General features: G+C 44.4%; 1 protein-coding gene across 1 annotated transcript in view; it reads right to left on the bottom strand.

The window, feature by feature from the left end:
• Positions 1-11,920: 11,920 nt before the first annotated feature.
• The window catches only part of Sec16b (SEC16 homolog B, endoplasmic reticulum export factor), a 41,540-nt gene continuing 35,421 nt past the window's right edge, over positions 11,921-18,039 (bottom strand). The window contains 6 exon segments of the mRNA XM_051147646.1: positions 11,921-12,391; positions 13,145-13,243; positions 14,191-14,270; positions 14,400-14,508; positions 15,765-15,863; positions 16,035-16,192. Coding sequence (XP_051003603.1) covers positions 12,320-12,391; positions 13,145-13,243; positions 14,191-14,270; positions 14,400-14,508; positions 15,765-15,863; positions 16,035-16,192 — 617 coding nt within the window. The 3' untranslated portion in view covers positions 11,921-12,319.

Below are 18,039 nucleotides of genomic sequence, written 5' to 3'. Positions count from 1 at the left end.
GCTGCAAACAGAAACTAATACAGCTGCAGAGCCGACAACACCTAGCACATACAGCAGCAGCGAGCCCTGCCCCTTCCAGAATCCCTTTACTTTTTAAGATTCCAACAAGGAAAACAGAGGGGTGGGGTTGCTTTTTAAAATTGAATACATGCATGTATGAAATTATTGAATAATTTAAAAACTTGTTTCAGCCCCAACCCCAACTAGAAACTTTTGCTTTCTTCCACAGCACAGCGCAAGGAGACAAGGCCAGGCTGCACCGCTCTAGTCCGTGAGCCGTCTTTTGTAACAGCTGCTTTAGGAAATACTATTTTCAGACCTGACATACCGAAGCCATCTTATTTTTTAAGAGCATTAACTTTCTTTTTTGCCTCCGATGGGAGGGGGAGAAAGAGAAAAACTTCATGCCCTCAAGTCAAAATAATTACCTTCAGGATTTTAAGACTGCATCCCCGCTGCTTACGTTGGTCTGATCAAAGCCAGTCATGAATTAAGAATAAACCGTAGCCCTCTATTCACTACGTCTTTAAATAAGCTTTCTGCCTCTCTTCTTGGAGGAAGAAAAATAACATTAAAGCAAAGACTGGTATTAACTGTAATGATAATGTTTCGCGTTTACACTCTCAAAGAGCGTTAGTATCATTAGACAGCTAATGCATGTGACACTGTCTCACCAATGCAGGTCAATACTGTTACTCTCTCCTAGCAACAGGGATCCAGGTGCTGCAAGGGTACAGCAGTCACTCATAAACTTGTCACTCATCAGTTACAGAGCCAATGCTGAAAAGTGGGTGGACGGACGGAATCTTACATCCTTCCAGCATATGTAGAACCAGGATAGACCAACAGCCTGTGCAAAAAAGACTAGCAAAGTGTGTCAATTAGTAACAGAATTCCAATGGAGATGGAGTGCTCCCATTCTTCACGGGAGATAAGATCATGACTGATAAACAGGGCACAGAAGACAGTGTGAGAGCCGAATGTTGCACTGTACCACAGTGACAGCAAGAGCTGCAGGAATAGGGGGTGGGGAGACGTGTCTATGGGGAGCCTCGTCGGGGCTTGGGGGTGGGGAAGAATCGTTTCTTTCCAGATTTCACACCAACCTGGGATCTCATAGATTGGAGGATCACACCAGAGTACGCAGTCAGAGCACACGCGTGGCCTACCTAAAGACAGTGACACATGCTCAGCAGAGCAGGACACATTAGATAGCAGTAAATGGGGCCTCTGGTACTGTGACTGACCTGAATTTAAGAATGTTCTGGGAGCTCTTGCACGCCTAAGACCCACTCTGGATCCCTGCTGTCCATAAACAACACAGACAAGCACTTGTTAGCCTTGAAGTATCTTATTTACCGAACCGAGTAAACCCATTCAAGCAGTCCAGTGACTCAATTTGGGCCAACCTGTAATTTTGGTGACAATGTTCAGAAAGATAAACACAAGTTAACCCAGTGGTCCAGCCTTTGGGATTGCAGAGACCACTGAAAAGTCACCTGCCTCCTAAAACCAGAGAGGGAGGCTCTAGAATCAACAGGATTCAAGGAATGTGTTGTTTTACTAAGTGGAGGCACTTGCAGGGGGGAAAGGGCAAGCTATTGTCTGATATTATCCCCAGTTCTTTAAAGGGGGTGGGGGCATTCAAATAAAAGAACCCAATTTAAAGAATTCTGGCAGAGTGTGCTCAGCTCTACAAGAGTCACATGTTGTCCTTATTCTGTTTCCTATTAGTGCAGATAGGGAAAACTTCACTCCCCTCTGGCACAGGCTGCAGCCTGCACTAGTGACCTCTGGATAACAGGATTCCTACCATCTCTACCAGCAATTTGTGCACCATATTCTGCCTCCATCTTACCTGCTTACACAGATTCAGGGGAAGCCACGCGGCACGCCTGCTCTGTTCCTCGAGGCCACGCTGGCTGTGGCTGAGGAAGACAGTCTCTGAGAGAAGAGTTCATTCATCTCTCTCTCTCTCTACTCATTCCTACAGCCATTCGTTCATTCAGTGTTTGAGACGTACCTGCTAAATACCAAAGACCGTATTAGAAAATGGAGACATGACGAGGAATTTAGAAGGAAGCCTTACTGGTTGACATACAAAGTATTAAACAAAGAACCAAGTTGCAGCAAGACATGCAAATTATAGTGACAATATCACCGGACAGGGAACGGGTCTAAAGGGGGTTCGGGGGGAGGTATGGGAAGGCTGAACAGTGTGCACAGGCTGCGCCCACTGAAACGCTCATCTTTCATTATGCGTCCCCTGGTAGCGATGCTGACAGCCGGCAAATCTTGGGATACGGCAGACAATGATACATCCCACTGTTCTAATTCTGGAACTGCTATGCCACCTCATTAATATGAGAAAATGTGTTAAAAAGCTGCTGATAAACAGCTGCACAGAGGTAGAAATAGTGACTCCCATCACATTTGCAAGCTTTATTGGCTCTCCAACATGGCATAAGAGGCGAAGCTTTGCCTGCATGTATAAACGGAGTAATTTGCTGTAATGCTCCAGTTTATTGGTAGACATTTTGCCATATCATGTCTCCCCAACCACAGTTTAAGGACACTTCTGACTTACACAATTCTGTAAACGGCCTCTTTCTTAGAACTGTCATACTGACTGGCACAATTATTCTAACATTTCAACCTCTCTACAAAACAGGATACTGTCTGACTAGCTTCCACGCATCCCATAAGCCCTTATAAGTAAATTTCCACTCAGTTAGAGGATATTTGATTAAGAAATTAGCTGTGAGTTGTGTCTAAGTTGCAGCAAGTTGGCTGAAGCAGTGGGAAAGGACACTGCTTACAACTGGCAAGTTAAATCTTAGCCTAATCCAAGGCCAGACCCGGAGTTACAAACGAGGTTGGAATGAAATGCCACAGGCAGGGCAGGTATTCAAACCTGGAGGGCACAGGTTCCCAACAACAGAAGCAAAAGTCCCAATTTCCCTTACCTGGGGATGGCTCTGCTTCGTATCTCTCCTAATACAAGAGGGTAAGTCCCACAGAAACTCAATTCCAATTACCTGCCTCCCTTCCCCCCCCCCAACTTCCCTCCTTTCTGATGACAGATTGATGGCCTCCTCGGGTGCCTCCTGGGTGCTATCCACAACAGGGGACAGCAGCATTGAACTCACAGAATTGATTTCCACTGGGCCCCTGTTTAGGCTAGGCCCGTGGAGGTGATTTTCATTGCTGACCTCCCCCTGACCCCCCTCTCCTTGAGGAGTTACAGCCCGTTGGGGAGCCTTCTCTTCTAGATAAATATTAGACTGTGTTCTGTTTGGCACCAGGTGGCAGCTGCTCCCTTCCTTCTGGCTTGGGGATTATGTATTTGTGTAATTTTTATATTGTGTTTGTTTTCTTGGCAGATGGTTTATTATTGGGGTTGCATGGGAAGAGGGGAAGGTGTAACTCCAGGGGCACGTTCTGCTAAATTAGAGGCAGGTAGGGCAGAAAAGTGGGAATTTTTTTAACAAATAGAATCTAAAACTGTATAATTTAACTAAATGTGAAGAGCCTTAGAGCCTACAATTATCCAAACAATGCTTTGAAAGGGTGGCTTAGAGACAAGATTTTCCTTGTAGACACATTTAGGCAATTCTTCTGGTGGATCATCCTTCTTGGGCCTAATACCCCAACTCTGACCTCACCCCATCACCTAGAAGAACAGCCAAACAAGCTCTGGGTCTGTGTCCTCATATCCTGAAAATGTGACTGTTTCCTGGCAGCACCAGGGTATGGGGTCTTAGAACTGCCAATGTAGCATCAAGTTAGAGCCCTCAGTATAAAATTTGACCTAATTAAGACACTACGGGCAAGGCATTCCAATAGCAATTACATGGGTTGTAAAGGGGTAAAGTACCTTTTAAAACCGAGAAATGCTTCTGCCAGAAATAAGTGCCCTGGAGGGTCAAATAAGGAGGAGCTGTAAGCTCAGGACATTACTTGCCTTAACCTTAAATGAGACACTTCCACCACCTGGCATGAAGGACGTCAGCTGGGGACCTCAAAGCCAGCACAGGGGTCCCACATCTGAGATCACGCTCATCTTGATCAAGGACTGTTTCTCAGAAGCTGCAACAACCCTTTACTCTGTGGTCCTGGCCTCTCTTACAAAGCCATCCATTCGTTCATGGATTCTGTGGGATACTTATTTCATCTTCCAAAGGTTCAGAGAAGAAGGAAAATGTAGTCACAGGAGGTTAACACAAATTCATCTCTAGACCAGATATAAGCTGTAGTTATTTTCTTACGAACATTCATGAGGTTCTAGTTTGGGGGAGAAAATCGTTCATTCTTGACTGTTTTGAATACTGAGCTGGTATAGCCATAGGTATTATGCAAGGAAGGTGCCGAGTTTGTCATATTGTCCCTGCCCCTGAGAAGTAACGAGACTAGTGGAAAATATATGCATCTGCATACACACTTGAGATAATGAGCAATGTCCCCTCATCAGCCAAAGAGAAAGAGCGGTGCAGAGAATCACTCTACCCAAGGCAGTGCAGACTGGAGACAGGGGTCCATGGTCCTGGTCAGACTACAGAACAGATACATGTGCCTCAAAACAAGAGGAAAGGACGTGCTCTGAAGGTGAGCTGCACAAGCTGATTCCTAAGTCCTCCACTTACCGTGTGATCTTAGAGAGACACTGAAGCTCTCTGTGTCTCTAGCTCCTAGTCTACAAACTGAGGCTCCAAAACTGAGTTGTCTTAAGGATGGAGGAAGAAGCGTCTGCCAAGCCCCAAGCATAGGCCTGCCCTGCTCAACTGAGAACTGACATGTTAGGCAGGTTATCTGGGCTATCTGCCATAGCTCCTTCAGCATACTTACCTCATTCCATCCTTAAGAGAGTTTAATGAATAGACACATGTAAACTCTTCAAGAAAATCTACTGTAATAATATCTTACTTGTTATTATTGATGTTTTATTACCACAAATAGACCCCCTCAGTGGTATCATAAAACAATCTTTGCATTTCAGATGATATTCTCACATTCAAAAGAAAAAGCCATCAGTTAGAAAATCTAAACTTTAATTAAGAAGATTTAGGAAAATTGATTAACCTCTCCAGGCCATGGGGTTTTTCATCAATAAAGTTACATCCTCCCGAACCTTCCTGGTAAACCCGTCTCTGTCAGACAGAGTCGGGAGTGGCCATGACACACGGCCCCTAGAGCAACACACCTTGATTGGAACCTGATCACTTAGTCTGCAGTTTATCCACGAGTTCTGAGAAAACTAGGCTTGTTTCTCCCTTATATGTCCACTAAGGTGTCCTGTCATATGCCTCCTGAGCAAAGAAAGTCCAAGCATTTGCCTGAGAGTCAATTAACTGTCCGAATCTGGAAGTCCTTCCTCAGGACTACAGTCAGCTTCAAGAAAGAGATAGCACAGGAATGCAAGCAGGCCTTTGTTTTAGGGATTTAATGTCAATCACCTTCAAGTTGCCAGCTATTCCAGTGGGCTCAGAAGTTAATCTGACGTGAAATACATAAGGAAATGTGTCTGCATTCCAGCCCAGCCTCTCCATTTCTGTATATCAGAACGATGACTAATGCCATCATTATATTGGAGACTTAGGGGTATGTTTGACGTTCATATTCACAGAATTTGAAAATTTATACAAAGAGCTTAAGAACAATAAGGCTCCCGTTGTTCTCAATCCATAAGTAGCAATAAAACCTTATGGCCCCAAACTCAACTTATTTCCCCTCCAGGACAATGAGGTTTCCTTGTGAACTAATGTCATGCTTATAGAAAACAAAAGGCAAGGCAAACAGTCTATGATTATCTCTTAGATTCCAAAACTGTTCCTAAAACTCACAGACAGGTTTTAAAAGCCAAAGCCTTTGATATCCAAGAAACCAGTTTGAGAAACATGAAAATTAGCCAAAATTTGTTGGCCGGAATTAGAATCCTTGGCACAGGATCTGTTATATCCTACTCTCCATGGATGTTGCCGTGGAATAGATATGGTTTGAGGATGTCCCAGCAAGGGGAAGAGTGGTGAGACAGGAAGCGATGGGATCATTAGGAGGGACAGCCTATTGGGGGAGTAGCTCTGTGATTGTGGGTACTGCCTCCTGAAGAGACTAGGGTAGTTTGCATGGGACTTGGTAAGTTCCCACGAGAAGTAAAAGTTGCTATTCAAAATAAATAAATAAATAGATCAGTATGTAGTAGGCAGATAGATGATAGATAGATAGATAGATAGATAGATAGATAGATAGATAGATAGATAGATAGATGTTAGGTGTAGGGACAGGAAGATACTGACTTTGAATCAAGCCTGAACAGCATAGCAAGGTCAAGAACAACTGCACTAAACAATGAGATTCCGTCTCAAGCATAACTAAACACATAAAGTAACAAGTTGTACCAAGAGTTCTCATGAGAGTCATGCTGACCCTTCTTCCAGCTGCCACGCCATTTCTGACCATGTGATCTCTCCATGTTATACGCTATAGCCCAAAGCCATCTGCCACGCAGTGATCTAAACAAGACCCTCACCAGAAGTTAATGGGACCGCCTGACTTTCTTTTCTTTTCTTTTCTTTGTGTATTGCCCATCTTCAGGTAGTTTATTACAGCAGCAGACAACAAACAGATACAGACATCTTCATAATAGCATCACTTGAAAATGCTAATGTAGCTTAAGAATGAAACTTAATTATGAAGAGGGGAAATAAAAGAGGCTAGGATAGAGACTAGACGGAAAAAGATGCCTCTTGAAAGCTGCCTCATGGGATGGTGCCCATGGATCTGCATAGACCCCAAATCACTGCTAATATTAGCCCCATCCCTGCAGAGGAAAGAACTCTACAGAACCCATGGCCTCTAAGTTCTGTGTCGGACAGAGGGAAACAAGAATAAAGTCTATGATAGCAGTTCAACGAGTCTATATCAGGTAGTCAGAGTTATCTCTGCTGAGGAGAGAAGAAAAGTGGAATGCCTGGCACACCATTGACCTAACTCCAGCGACAACATCACTGAACTTGTGGGAAGCGGGCATACTTCCAGGGGCAGCATGACTAACAGTCCAGATCCTCTGCCAGACTACCTGGGTTCTCCTTCCAACTCCATCCTTACCAGCTGCACCAACTTAGACAGGGTTCTCAACCTCCACCCTCAAGCTCTTACCTCTTCATGTCTTGTATGATGGCCTCCATCAATGTTATTGTATTATTGATTATTGATATTCAGACTATCTAACTACCAGAGACTTCACCAAAAGACTCCAAGAATCTAGTGTAATCCTCACTGCTGTGAAGAAAATCTCGTTTCATAAGATTTTTTCTTTCACAAGAAGAAATGTGATCTGTGGCTGTTTAGCATGTGACATAGCTCCAGGCATAAGTGGGCGTCTGTTTCCTGTCTTTGCTGGGGATGTATTAATTACTTCTCTCATCATTATGACCAAAGATCTGACAAGGATCAACCTAAGGGAAGAAGGGCTTATTTGGGTTCACAGTTTGAGGAAGGATACAGTCAGACATGGTGAGGAAAGCATGATAGCGGGCACATACGGTGACTGTCTGGTCACATTGTATCTGCAGCCAGGAAGCAGAGAGCAGACAGGACATGGGCCTGGATTATATAACCTCAAGGCTTTCCCCCACAGTGGTCCACTCCCTCCAGCAAGGATCCACCTACTACAGGTCCTGTGACCTTCCAAGCAAAACAGCACCACCTGCTAGGAACCAAATGTTCAAGTACATCATCCTGTAGGGGACATTTCATATTCAAAGCACAATGAACCCTTAATGGAAGCTATGAAACGTCCCTTAAGATTCTTTTTAAAGAACTTGGGAAGGAAAAGGCAGGCAGATCTCTGTGAGTTTGAGGCCAGCCTGGTCTACAAAGTAAGTCCAAGACAGCCAAAACTACACAGAGAAACCCTGTCAAAAAAAAAAAAAGAAAAGAAAAAGAAAGAAAGACAAGATTCTTTTGAAATTGAACAGGCACTCTCTACAAAGGGTAGAAGCCAGGAAAGCATCTCATGTTAAAGTAACAAGCAGTTTTCACAGGTCAATAAAGTTGACTTTAACTGCTATTATCTGGATCCAAAGAAGTGCTATTACCTGGAGATGCAAATGTATAGAAAGGAAGAACGCGTAGGAGGCAGATTCTCCTACTTAGTGAGATGGTGATGAAAACATCTTAACATGCTATTAATCTTCATTCAAAATAACTTTCGCTCTCATTAAGAAGCCATTTCTGAAGGACGTGAATGAGTGATGACCGGGTATAAGTACTTCAGGAGCATGGGCGAGCACTGAGGGCATGCTTCGGGGTAAGCTCAGTCAAGCACCAACATCCTATTGCTATTGCTATATGCTGCCGCTTGGGCAGTTTGCAGCTGAAGACAAAAGACAGGTGAAGTAGAAAAACTGACTCCCACAACTCTCTCGGGGTGGAAGGGTTAGGAAAAGTTCTAAGAATGGTGAGGACCAAATCTCACCATTCTTACCTCTTTTCAAGCAAAACACAAGTGTTAGCATATTCCCTCCAGGTAGAAAACCCTCTGACTTCGGTAATGTCTGTTGCTCTTCCTTTTAGTTGCTCAGAGTAGAAATGCTCTCCTTCCAAAAATGTAGCTGTCTCGGAGAAATAAAATTCTAACAGAGGTTGTGACCCTGGGCAATCTGAATCTCCCCTCCCCCCACCCCGCCCCACATGGCATTGGAAGGGAGTGCATGCAGGTGACAGAGGCATCACACTCACTCAGTCCCAGAGCCACGGAAGAGGATTAGACCAAGGGGTGGAGTGGTGGCGATATGTGATAAAGACACTTAAATGGAATTTAACGGTTTGTTCTCTTTCAAATTACTGAACATTAAGTTTAAATGTTTTCATATAAATATTAAATTATATGTATATAGCTGAATCGCGAATTTGCACTTACCACTCAGTTTCACAAGGAAAATGTGGCTTTATTTTCCTTCTCTGATTTATCCTCCCTCTTAGCTTGTGCTCTACTAAGGAACAGGAGAAAAACAAACTTGCCAATTAATACTGTCTCAAGTGCTGCCTTCTAAATGGTGTCTCATGGCCATTATTTTGTTTAAAGATAGAATCCTATTTGTAGTCTTTGTCCACAGATGGTATGTGGTGATGAGAAAGAGGTCCTGTGACCCAAATAGTTTCTCTCTCTCTCTTCTGTCTCTCTCTCTGTCTCTCTCTGTCTCTGTCTCTCTCTGTATCTCTGTCTCTCTGTCTCTCTGTCTCTCTCTCTCTCTCTCTCTCTCTCTCTCTCTCTCTCTCTCTCTCTCTCTCTCTCTCTCTCTCTCTCTCTTTCTCCTGCTCCAGTCTAAACCTGACTTATTGTCTTCTGGACACCACTGGTCCCCTCTCACCTTTTGGGACACTGTGCAATTGTTTCCTTCTAGATTATTCCCTTCTGCATGCAATTCTACCTCTCATCAGAGACCTGGCCATCCCTAGGATCAAGCCACTATGGGCTTACCACACTGGACACAGTACCAAGCCAGTCTCTCAGATCCTTCTCACATCACTGACCTGGCCATCCCCAGGATCAAGCCACTATGGTCCTAACACACTGGACACAGTACCAAGCCAGTTTTGCCAACCCTTCTGGGACGTGAAAGAGGAAAATATCTCCAACACCATTGCCTTCTCACTCCCATGATACCCTCCCAGCTTGTTACAGAAAAGGAGAAAACATTTTCCTGTTACAGCTGCACTCTTTTTTACAACCACAACTGGTTTCTACCAGCTAAAGCTGCTAAGTGACTGTGACCCTCAGTGACACAGCCAGCACTACACATCCAACGGTGATAAACAGTAAAGAACTTTGGGTGACCCCAGTTTGTGAGCCCCTTACTGAACCTACCTTTCCTGATCAATGAGCAATGGATTTGTTCTAATCAAGCATATACAGACTGATGGATGCATTTTGACTTTGCCACAGTGAAGGCTTTCAATTATGAATTAGCATAAGTATCATGAATTTCCTCCTTCTCTGGTACATAAAACATCCTGTCAGGCCCTCCTGGGAAGATGCATTCAGGGCTGTGTGTTCTTCTGCTGGGGACTCAAGGAAGCTGAGGGCTTGCTTTCTCGAGCACTGGAGTCATTGGTTTTCTGTGAATGCCTGAACAGAGAAATAAGGGCTTGAGCATGGGGCTCCTGGTCCTCTTCCTGGGTCTTCAGGCTCCTCCACTGAAATGCTCTCTTTCATTGAGTAGGATGTTCCCTGAGCTGTTGCTCCCAAGCAAACCATGCTTGTGGCCTAACAAGGTGGCAGATTGGATGCTGAGGAGACTGGCTTTACAATTAAGATGTATCTTGAGATGTATTTTTAAATTATCATTCCCGCCAGGCATACATATCAAAAAAAAAAGGGCACAGACAATCTGGTAGACAAAGCTGCAGTCTAGTATTTTGTTTATTAGATAGACACTAATAACTGGAAACACAAAGTTATCATCATGAATTGTCCACATTTCTAGAGCCTTCATTCATATGATACTAGCACTTTCCCTGTAAGGTGGGTGCTATCATCATCACCATCATTTTTTTTATTAAATGTATGCATGCTACAACATGAACATGAAGGCTTTAGAGGCATACAATCTTGAAAAATGTACAGTGTTTATACATTTATTAACAAATACTACTTATCTTACAGGTGTAGAGGGTGTGCATGTGCCACGGTGTACTGGACAGATGGCTCAGCCATTAAAGGCTAGGCTCACAACCAAAAATAGATCACCATCATTTTATAAAAAAAAAAAAAAAAAATTGAAGCACAGGGCAACAAAGCAACCTCGTCCACAGTTGCAAGGTGAACTGCGCATGAGCAGGGTTCAAGTTCAGACAGTTTGGTGCCTGGGATACTCACAGGCAACAGTTAAAGTGCTGCTGCTGCTAGGTGTAGGCATACAAAACCTAGGAAGCAACCAACTCAGGAAGGAAGGAAAACCGCACATAGTGAGGGCTTTCCAGGTACAAAACACTTACGTATATAGTTTTAATTTCATCTAAGATGGAAAGAATAGGAAACAGAATATACCACATTCATCTAGCAAAGTGACTGGTTGATTAGGGGAGCTTTTGTCCGTATTTCTAAAATTGAAAAAAAAAAAAAAAGCGATAGCATTAGAGTAGGCCTGGAAGTTAAGAAGACCAGTCTTTGATTCCCCATTAACAAAGGGCTCTTTCTGGCTATTCACACCTGATCGCACAATGGAACCATTATTAGAACGACGTCAGGGAAGAGACCATCAATGTATTTTCTCCCTCTACAGAAACCAGCCAGAGACAAGCATTTGCTATAAAATTATCTGGATTTAATCGCTATCAACATCAGAACCATAGTACATTAAAGTACAAAACTTTTATGTACAATTACACATACAAAAATGTTCTTTGTGAGGAGCAATTTTAAGCAAATCTGACAAACAGCAAGAATCATCCCTATTTGAGGTTTGAAAGGGAAAAAATGGAAATTTCCAAGACATCTCCCTCCTCCATCGTGCCCCAGTGACCCTCAGAAAATCAATTTGCAAAGGCCTGAGGTAGAAAGGCAGGTATTAACAATATGAGGCACTCATTCCTCCCCTCATATGGAAAGGATGACGTTTTAGCAAACGTTTTCCATTATTTATTATACTGATGTTCCATCCATCTGCATCATTAGGTTCAGTAGTTACCATGACAATGTGATGCCTACAGCAATCTAACTTGATAGCCAGATGTCAGAATGTGAAAAAATAGGACCAGCTAAGAAAGTGAGAAAAATATAATTAGTCTGAACCACATAGAAAATGTGCACAAAACTAGGACCAGCAGGAAAATTGCTAAAATGTGGTTGAAAAGGGAATCAGTGAAGAACAACAATAATCAGATTCAATGTAAAAACTTCACTAACAAGAGCGTAAACTGGTCTTTAAGCAACTCTAAGGAAGGAGTCCAAGCTATTCTGGGATGTTGCTCCAAGCCCATGCTGCAAAGCCCAGGGGTGTCTTCTCTGGCCCCCATTTTCATTTTCCTGAGCTGCTCAAGCTTCCTCCTCAAGTGCTGCTGCCATGACACTCTACCACGGACCTTATCACCTGTTCCTCCACCTGATGAGATAGTCCCATCACTCGGAAGCTAGGCTAAAGACTGGTCCACCAAGCTGTGTCTAGAGGGATCCTGCCTTTTACCTCCAGGTACCCCTCGTGCAGCAAGGGTGAGGAGAACACAGAAAAGTGAAAAGCAAGAGACTAGCAGTGCCTTGGGGGATGCACCCAGGATGGAGAGGTGGTCACTCTCATGCACCCTGGATAGATGGTCGTTCTCAGCATGGTTGGGTCGGATAGCGGCGCTGGGCTAGGCGGTTGGGCCGATTCAGGTTACTAGCAGTGGGAAGCTAGAAAAGAAGAAAAGACAGTACACTAGAGTACAGCATCAAGCATGGCTTCATTTGGAGACTAGTGGGTTGAATGAGGAGCCATTTTATCTGTAGATGACTATCTAACTCTATACTCTTTTTTTGTTGTTGTTGTTGTTGTTGTTGTTGTTGTTGTTGTTGTTTTTCGAGACAGGGTTACTCTGTGTGGCTCTGGCTGTCCTGGACTTACTTTGTAGACCAGGCTGGCTTTGAACTCACAGTGATCCACCTGCCTCTGCCTCCCGAGTGATGGGATTAAAGGCATACACCACCACCACTCAGCCTAATTCTGTATTCTAATGGCCAGCCTTCACTTCTGAAAGATGGTGAGAGGAAGCTTGATTTTTATCAAGATTAAAGGCCAAAGAATGCACCTGCAGAGTCATCTCTAATCACCAAGGAGCAGAGAGTGAGGCTCCTCTCAAAGTTTGCAGGAATCCCCTCACCCCAAGTCAAAATATCAGCACTTTGTCTCTTATACCTCAAGACCAATTACAGGTCAAGAGTGACATTCAGAAGTGTGACATTTCTTGAGCATTGTCTAGGTACCATATTACATACCTATTATATTTGAGATAGCTCCTGTTAGCTCCACTTCACAGCAGTAGACACAAGACTTGGGAGAAGCTCAATGATTGCTCACATTCAGTGGGTGGGAAATTGGAGCTGTATGCCTTCCTCCCTAATCAATACCCTGACCTCCTAGCTCCTCCCAAGAAGGATGGTCCTTACCTGAGGGACCTGAGATGGATGGTAGAGAGGAACAGCGCCTTGCAAGGTAGGTGGAGGAGGCAGAACACCAGGTTGGGAGTAGAACTCAGAAGAAACACCCTGTGGTTGCAAACAACAAAGAATCTAATTCCTGGCAGCTTCCTGGTATGTTAAACCCTTCCTTAAGAACCAGTTTTGGCCAATGAAATGGCTTCTTATAATAAAACTCAGGTGCGCACAGACAAAGCCAGGACCCAGGACAGCCATGCTCTTACACCCAAAGACAGTGGGTGGGAGAGTCACAGTATATTATGTTGGATCATAAAAACCACTATCAAACTCTTCAGAAGGCCTCAGAGGCTACAAGAGTACTCCAACGAGGCTTCAAGAAATGGAAACTTTTCCCTAGCAATAGTCAAGAAATCCCTTGCTATACAGACAATTTGTGAAGAATTTGTGCTAGTCCCAGGTAAGTGCATATGAGTGACCTCTACCTCCCACTAAGACAGAAGAAGAGGCTGTTCTCTGGACTCCATCAAAGCTACACAGGCCAGAGTGTGACCCTCCAAAATGCATATGACAAAGCCCGTGTATCTCAGCATGAAACAGAAACTTCAAAGAGGCTGCATATGTGCCCTGCCTAACATGGACCATGTCCTTAGAAAAAGAGGAAAACTAACACAGGCACATGAAGAGGAAAGACCCAATGAAGACACAGGGGGAAAGCAATCTGTTGCAAACCATAGAGAAAGTCCCAGGAGAAATCTCATCAGCCAGCACTGTGGCTATGCACTTCTGTGGCCTGGATTTGTGAGAAACTATCCTTCCACGGTCTAGGCTCTCCAGGCCGAGGGACTATGTAGGCAGCTGCAGCAAAGTGAGGCAGAAGTTTTCTCTGTATCCTGAAGTCATCCTTCACAGGGATGCTCCACTGGGCCACTGAAGACATCCAATTCTCGTGCGCACGCGCGCGCACACACACACACACACACACACACACACACACACACACACACACACACGAGCATCTTCTGGAGTCCGAGGACCCAGGCCAATAGCCTGCTCACCTGTGGCCCCAGGAACCCTCCGGTCCCAGCATCTTTAGCTACTCCACTATTGTTTGAGGATCCTTGGAGGGTACTCCCACCTAGAAAGCAAGGAATCAGAGCTGTTTCACATGCTCAGAACTGAGGAGTCCCCCTTCCAAGAGGCTATCCCCAATCTAGGAGCACCAACAGCATTAGAGATGACCCAGAAGACCAGAGGCTGGCAGTACCTGTGCCTCTAGAGAAGGTGCTGGCAGTCGGTAGAGACGGGGAACCGAGAGGAGGTGTTTGTGAGAGGCCCAGACCAGTATGGCGAGGAGGTGATGCTCCTGGAGACTCCTGCTTGGTGGCAAAGAGGCAAGAATGGTGACGTTGGCTCTCACAAATTCATGTCAACCTACATGGGCTCTGGTATCCACAATGGTAAATCTCCATGAAGGTGACTCCCCCACAAACACCATTTCCTCCTGTGGAACCTCTGTTAAGGATGCAAGTCAGCTTCCTGTTACTGCACCTCTGAAGGAAAAATTCTTCATCTTTATTTTCTAATAAAAAGAGGTGCCCCTCCCACCTCTGTGTGTGTGTGTGTGTGTGCGTGTGTGTGTGTGAGTGTGCGTGTGTGTGTGTGTGTGTGTGTGTCTGTCTGTGTGTCTTTCTGTCTCTGTCTCTGTCTCTCTGTCTTTCTCTCCCTGTCTCTGTCTCTCTGTCTCTGTCTCTCTGTATCTGTTTGTGTATGTGTACGTGTGTGGTGTTGTGATGTGTGTGTGTCTGGTATGTAGGTATGGGTAGTGTTGTTTGTTTGTTTGTTTGTTTGGGGGTTGGTTGTGGGGTTTTTTTGTTTTTGTTTTTTAAATGAGGCCAAACTGTGTAGCCCATGCTGGCCTAGAACTCACAGCAACCCTCCTACCTAAGCACCCCAAATGCTGTGATTATAAGCATGAGCCGCCACGTCTGATTTCTGAGACCTGTCTCACTCTGCCTTTCACCTTTCTTTTTTTTTTTTTTTTTTTTTTTGAATTTTTTTTTATTAATTTATTCTTGTTACATCTCAATGTTTATCCCATCCCTTGTATCCTCCCATTCCTCCCCCCCCACCCCCATTTTCCCATTATTCCCCTCCCCTATGACTGTTCCTGAGGGGGATTACGTCCCCCTGTATATTCTCATAGGGTATCAAGTCTCTTCTTGGCTACTTGCTGTCCTTCCTCTGAGTGCCACCAGGTCTCCCCCTCCAGGGGACATGGTCAAATGTGAGGCACCAGAGTACGTGAGAAAGTCGTATCACACTCTCCACTCAACTGTGGAGAATATTCTGACCATTGGCTAGATCTGGGTAGGGGTTTAAAGTTTACCTCCTGTATTGTCCTTGGCTGGTGCCTTAGTTTGAGCGGGACCCCTGGGCCCAAATGAGCGGGACCCCTGGGCCCAAATGCCTTTCACCTTTCAAAAGAAAAGATTTATTTCCTGTGCTCTCCCAACACAAAGCCTCCCTTTCCCTTAAGCACCAAAATGCAATGTGATGCCAGGGTTGCTGTGTGTTTGGGTTTCCTCTGAGGTCCACAGGGAGGGGCTGCCAGACCATCTGCAGAAGTTACCTCTGAGTCAGAACTGTCTGAGGAGCCTTCATCTTCAGAGGTGGACCCGCTGTCTGCAGGCTTTGATCGAAACCAGCTGAACCAGCCAAATCCAGAGCTCTAAAAGGGCAAGGAGAATTGTCAAGGCCAATGGACTTGTTTCCCTCACCAACTGTGAGAGCTGCCAGCCAGGCATGCATGAGCATGGAGGGCCCAGGGCTCTGGACTCTGCTCTACTGTTCGAAACCGAGATGGAAGTGGGGAAGACACAGAAAAGACCAAGTCCTCTACCTTTGTGGTCTCTTTCCCATCCCCCGGCTTTCCTCTCTGCGAAGCATCTTGGTGAGATGGGTTGTCTGCTCTGTCAGAAAACCCCTCCTTGTCCTCCTTGTCTGAAATGACGGAACTCTCAGAAAACCTCCGAGCCCTGGGGGCCAGTGGTGCCTGAGGTAAAACAAAACAGGGATTTGCACGGTGTTAGGAGGTTTCAGAGCACGTTTCCATATGACCTCTCACTCCGAAGCCAGGACTAACCTTGGGAGATCCCATCCTATGGGGAGGGAAGCAGGCTGATCCATGAAAATGGCTGGCCATAGGAGAAGAGACAAGCCAGGACCCACCAGTTTTCATCTTCTCCCTAACATTAGGGACTTTGTCTGCCCTGTAACTTCTCCAGGTCATAGTCTCAGGACCAGGCCAACACCTGGAGAAGAGTGTGCAAACACTCCTGCTGGAGATGCCAAGCTTCTGAAAGTACCTCTGAGAGATCTTCAACCTCCAAAGCCAGAGAACTTCATAGCCAGTGAACCTAACCTCAGAGCCTACTTCCTAGCAAGCTCTCCCAAGAACATATACGCCATAGGGGAGCCAAATATGCCACACCCCATTCCTGATCATAGTAAAAACATGCACAGCATAACGTTCGCTTTAACCACTTATGACACGGTGGCATTAAGAATACCCACAGTGTTATCCAGCCATCAGCAGGACTCACGGCCAACAGACCATCAGAAACACTACCTCCCTGCTCCCTGTCCCCAGACCCTGGTCACCTTTGCCCCATTCTATTGTGTCTCATTGAATTTGCGTACATAAGTATCTCATATGAGAGTAATAATGCAACATATCGCTCTTTATATTGTATTTTCATGTTATATTCTCAATAGAGACAAATTAATAAATAAAATTAAAACTTTGCAAAACACTACAGCAAAGTACAGAAAGGGCTTCGCTTTTCTAGGTGTTTGGGTATAGAGTCTTCAGTGTCCCAGGCACTGTTCCAAGTGCTTTGCATAGCGTGATCCGCTGAACCCTTGCAACAGTACAGTGAGATGGGCACTACTTTTATTATCACCTAGTTTTAAATATGAGAAAACCAATGTGTAGTGAGGCCCAAAGACACACAGCTAGTAAAATGCAGAAAAGAGATTCTAACCTGACTCTGCACCTAAGAATTTCTTCTGACTCAGTAAGTCGAGACATAGGCAAGAGCTTTACTCTAGGATGGCCACCATGTTTGTTGTGTAAGAGTGAAAAGGGGAAGGGATGGGGATAAAAGCACAGGAGAAAAGGAGGGAGGCAGAAAAGGAGAAGGCAGAGAAGAAACAGGCTGTCTCTAAGTCCCCTCCCCTGTGCACCCCAGTGTCTAAGCCAGGAATCTTCCTTCATTAATCTACCTGTGTCCATTCAGGGCTCCCTCTACAATGACATTTGTGCCTTTGTCACCTGCATCGTTTCCACACTGCACTCCGATCTCTGCTTAAAGACCTCCTCAGAGACACAGCCCTGAGCCATCCTCTCTACCCAATACACAGTGTTGTTCACCTCTAGTCATTGTCACCAGACAGCAGAGCGTGAGGGTGCCTGGCACACTGTAGGAGCTTGGCAGATGCTTGGGAAGGGGACTGATACTTTCACACAGTGGATCTTGTCATACCATCTCTGAGACTATACTTATAAATGATAGAGAAAACATTATACAGTGTTAAATAACAAATAAGGTATCAATATAAACAAATAAATTTGTTAAAAAACAAGTAATATAGAAATAAGTTTTAACTATTGAAAAGCATATCTATATATATTTATATATGTATACATACATACATAGAAAAAATATATATGTGTATATATATATATATATACATACATAGAAAAATAACAAAAGAACCAAACTATTTACTGTGGAATTCTGAATAATACTATGGAATTCTGAATAATATTTATTTAGTTCTTCATTTTAATTTTTCTATAATAATAATGTACTATTTTTCTGCAAAAGAAAAATATAATTTTT

The sequence above is a fragment of the Acomys russatus genome, chromosome 6 (assembly GCF_903995435.1).
Source record: "Acomys russatus chromosome 6, mAcoRus1.1, whole genome shotgun sequence".
Classification (NCBI taxonomy): Eukaryota; Metazoa; Chordata; class Mammalia; order Rodentia; family Muridae; genus Acomys; species Acomys russatus.
The sequence above is the reverse complement of the archived record's forward strand: the minus strand, read 5'-3'. Positions and strand labels throughout refer to the sequence as shown.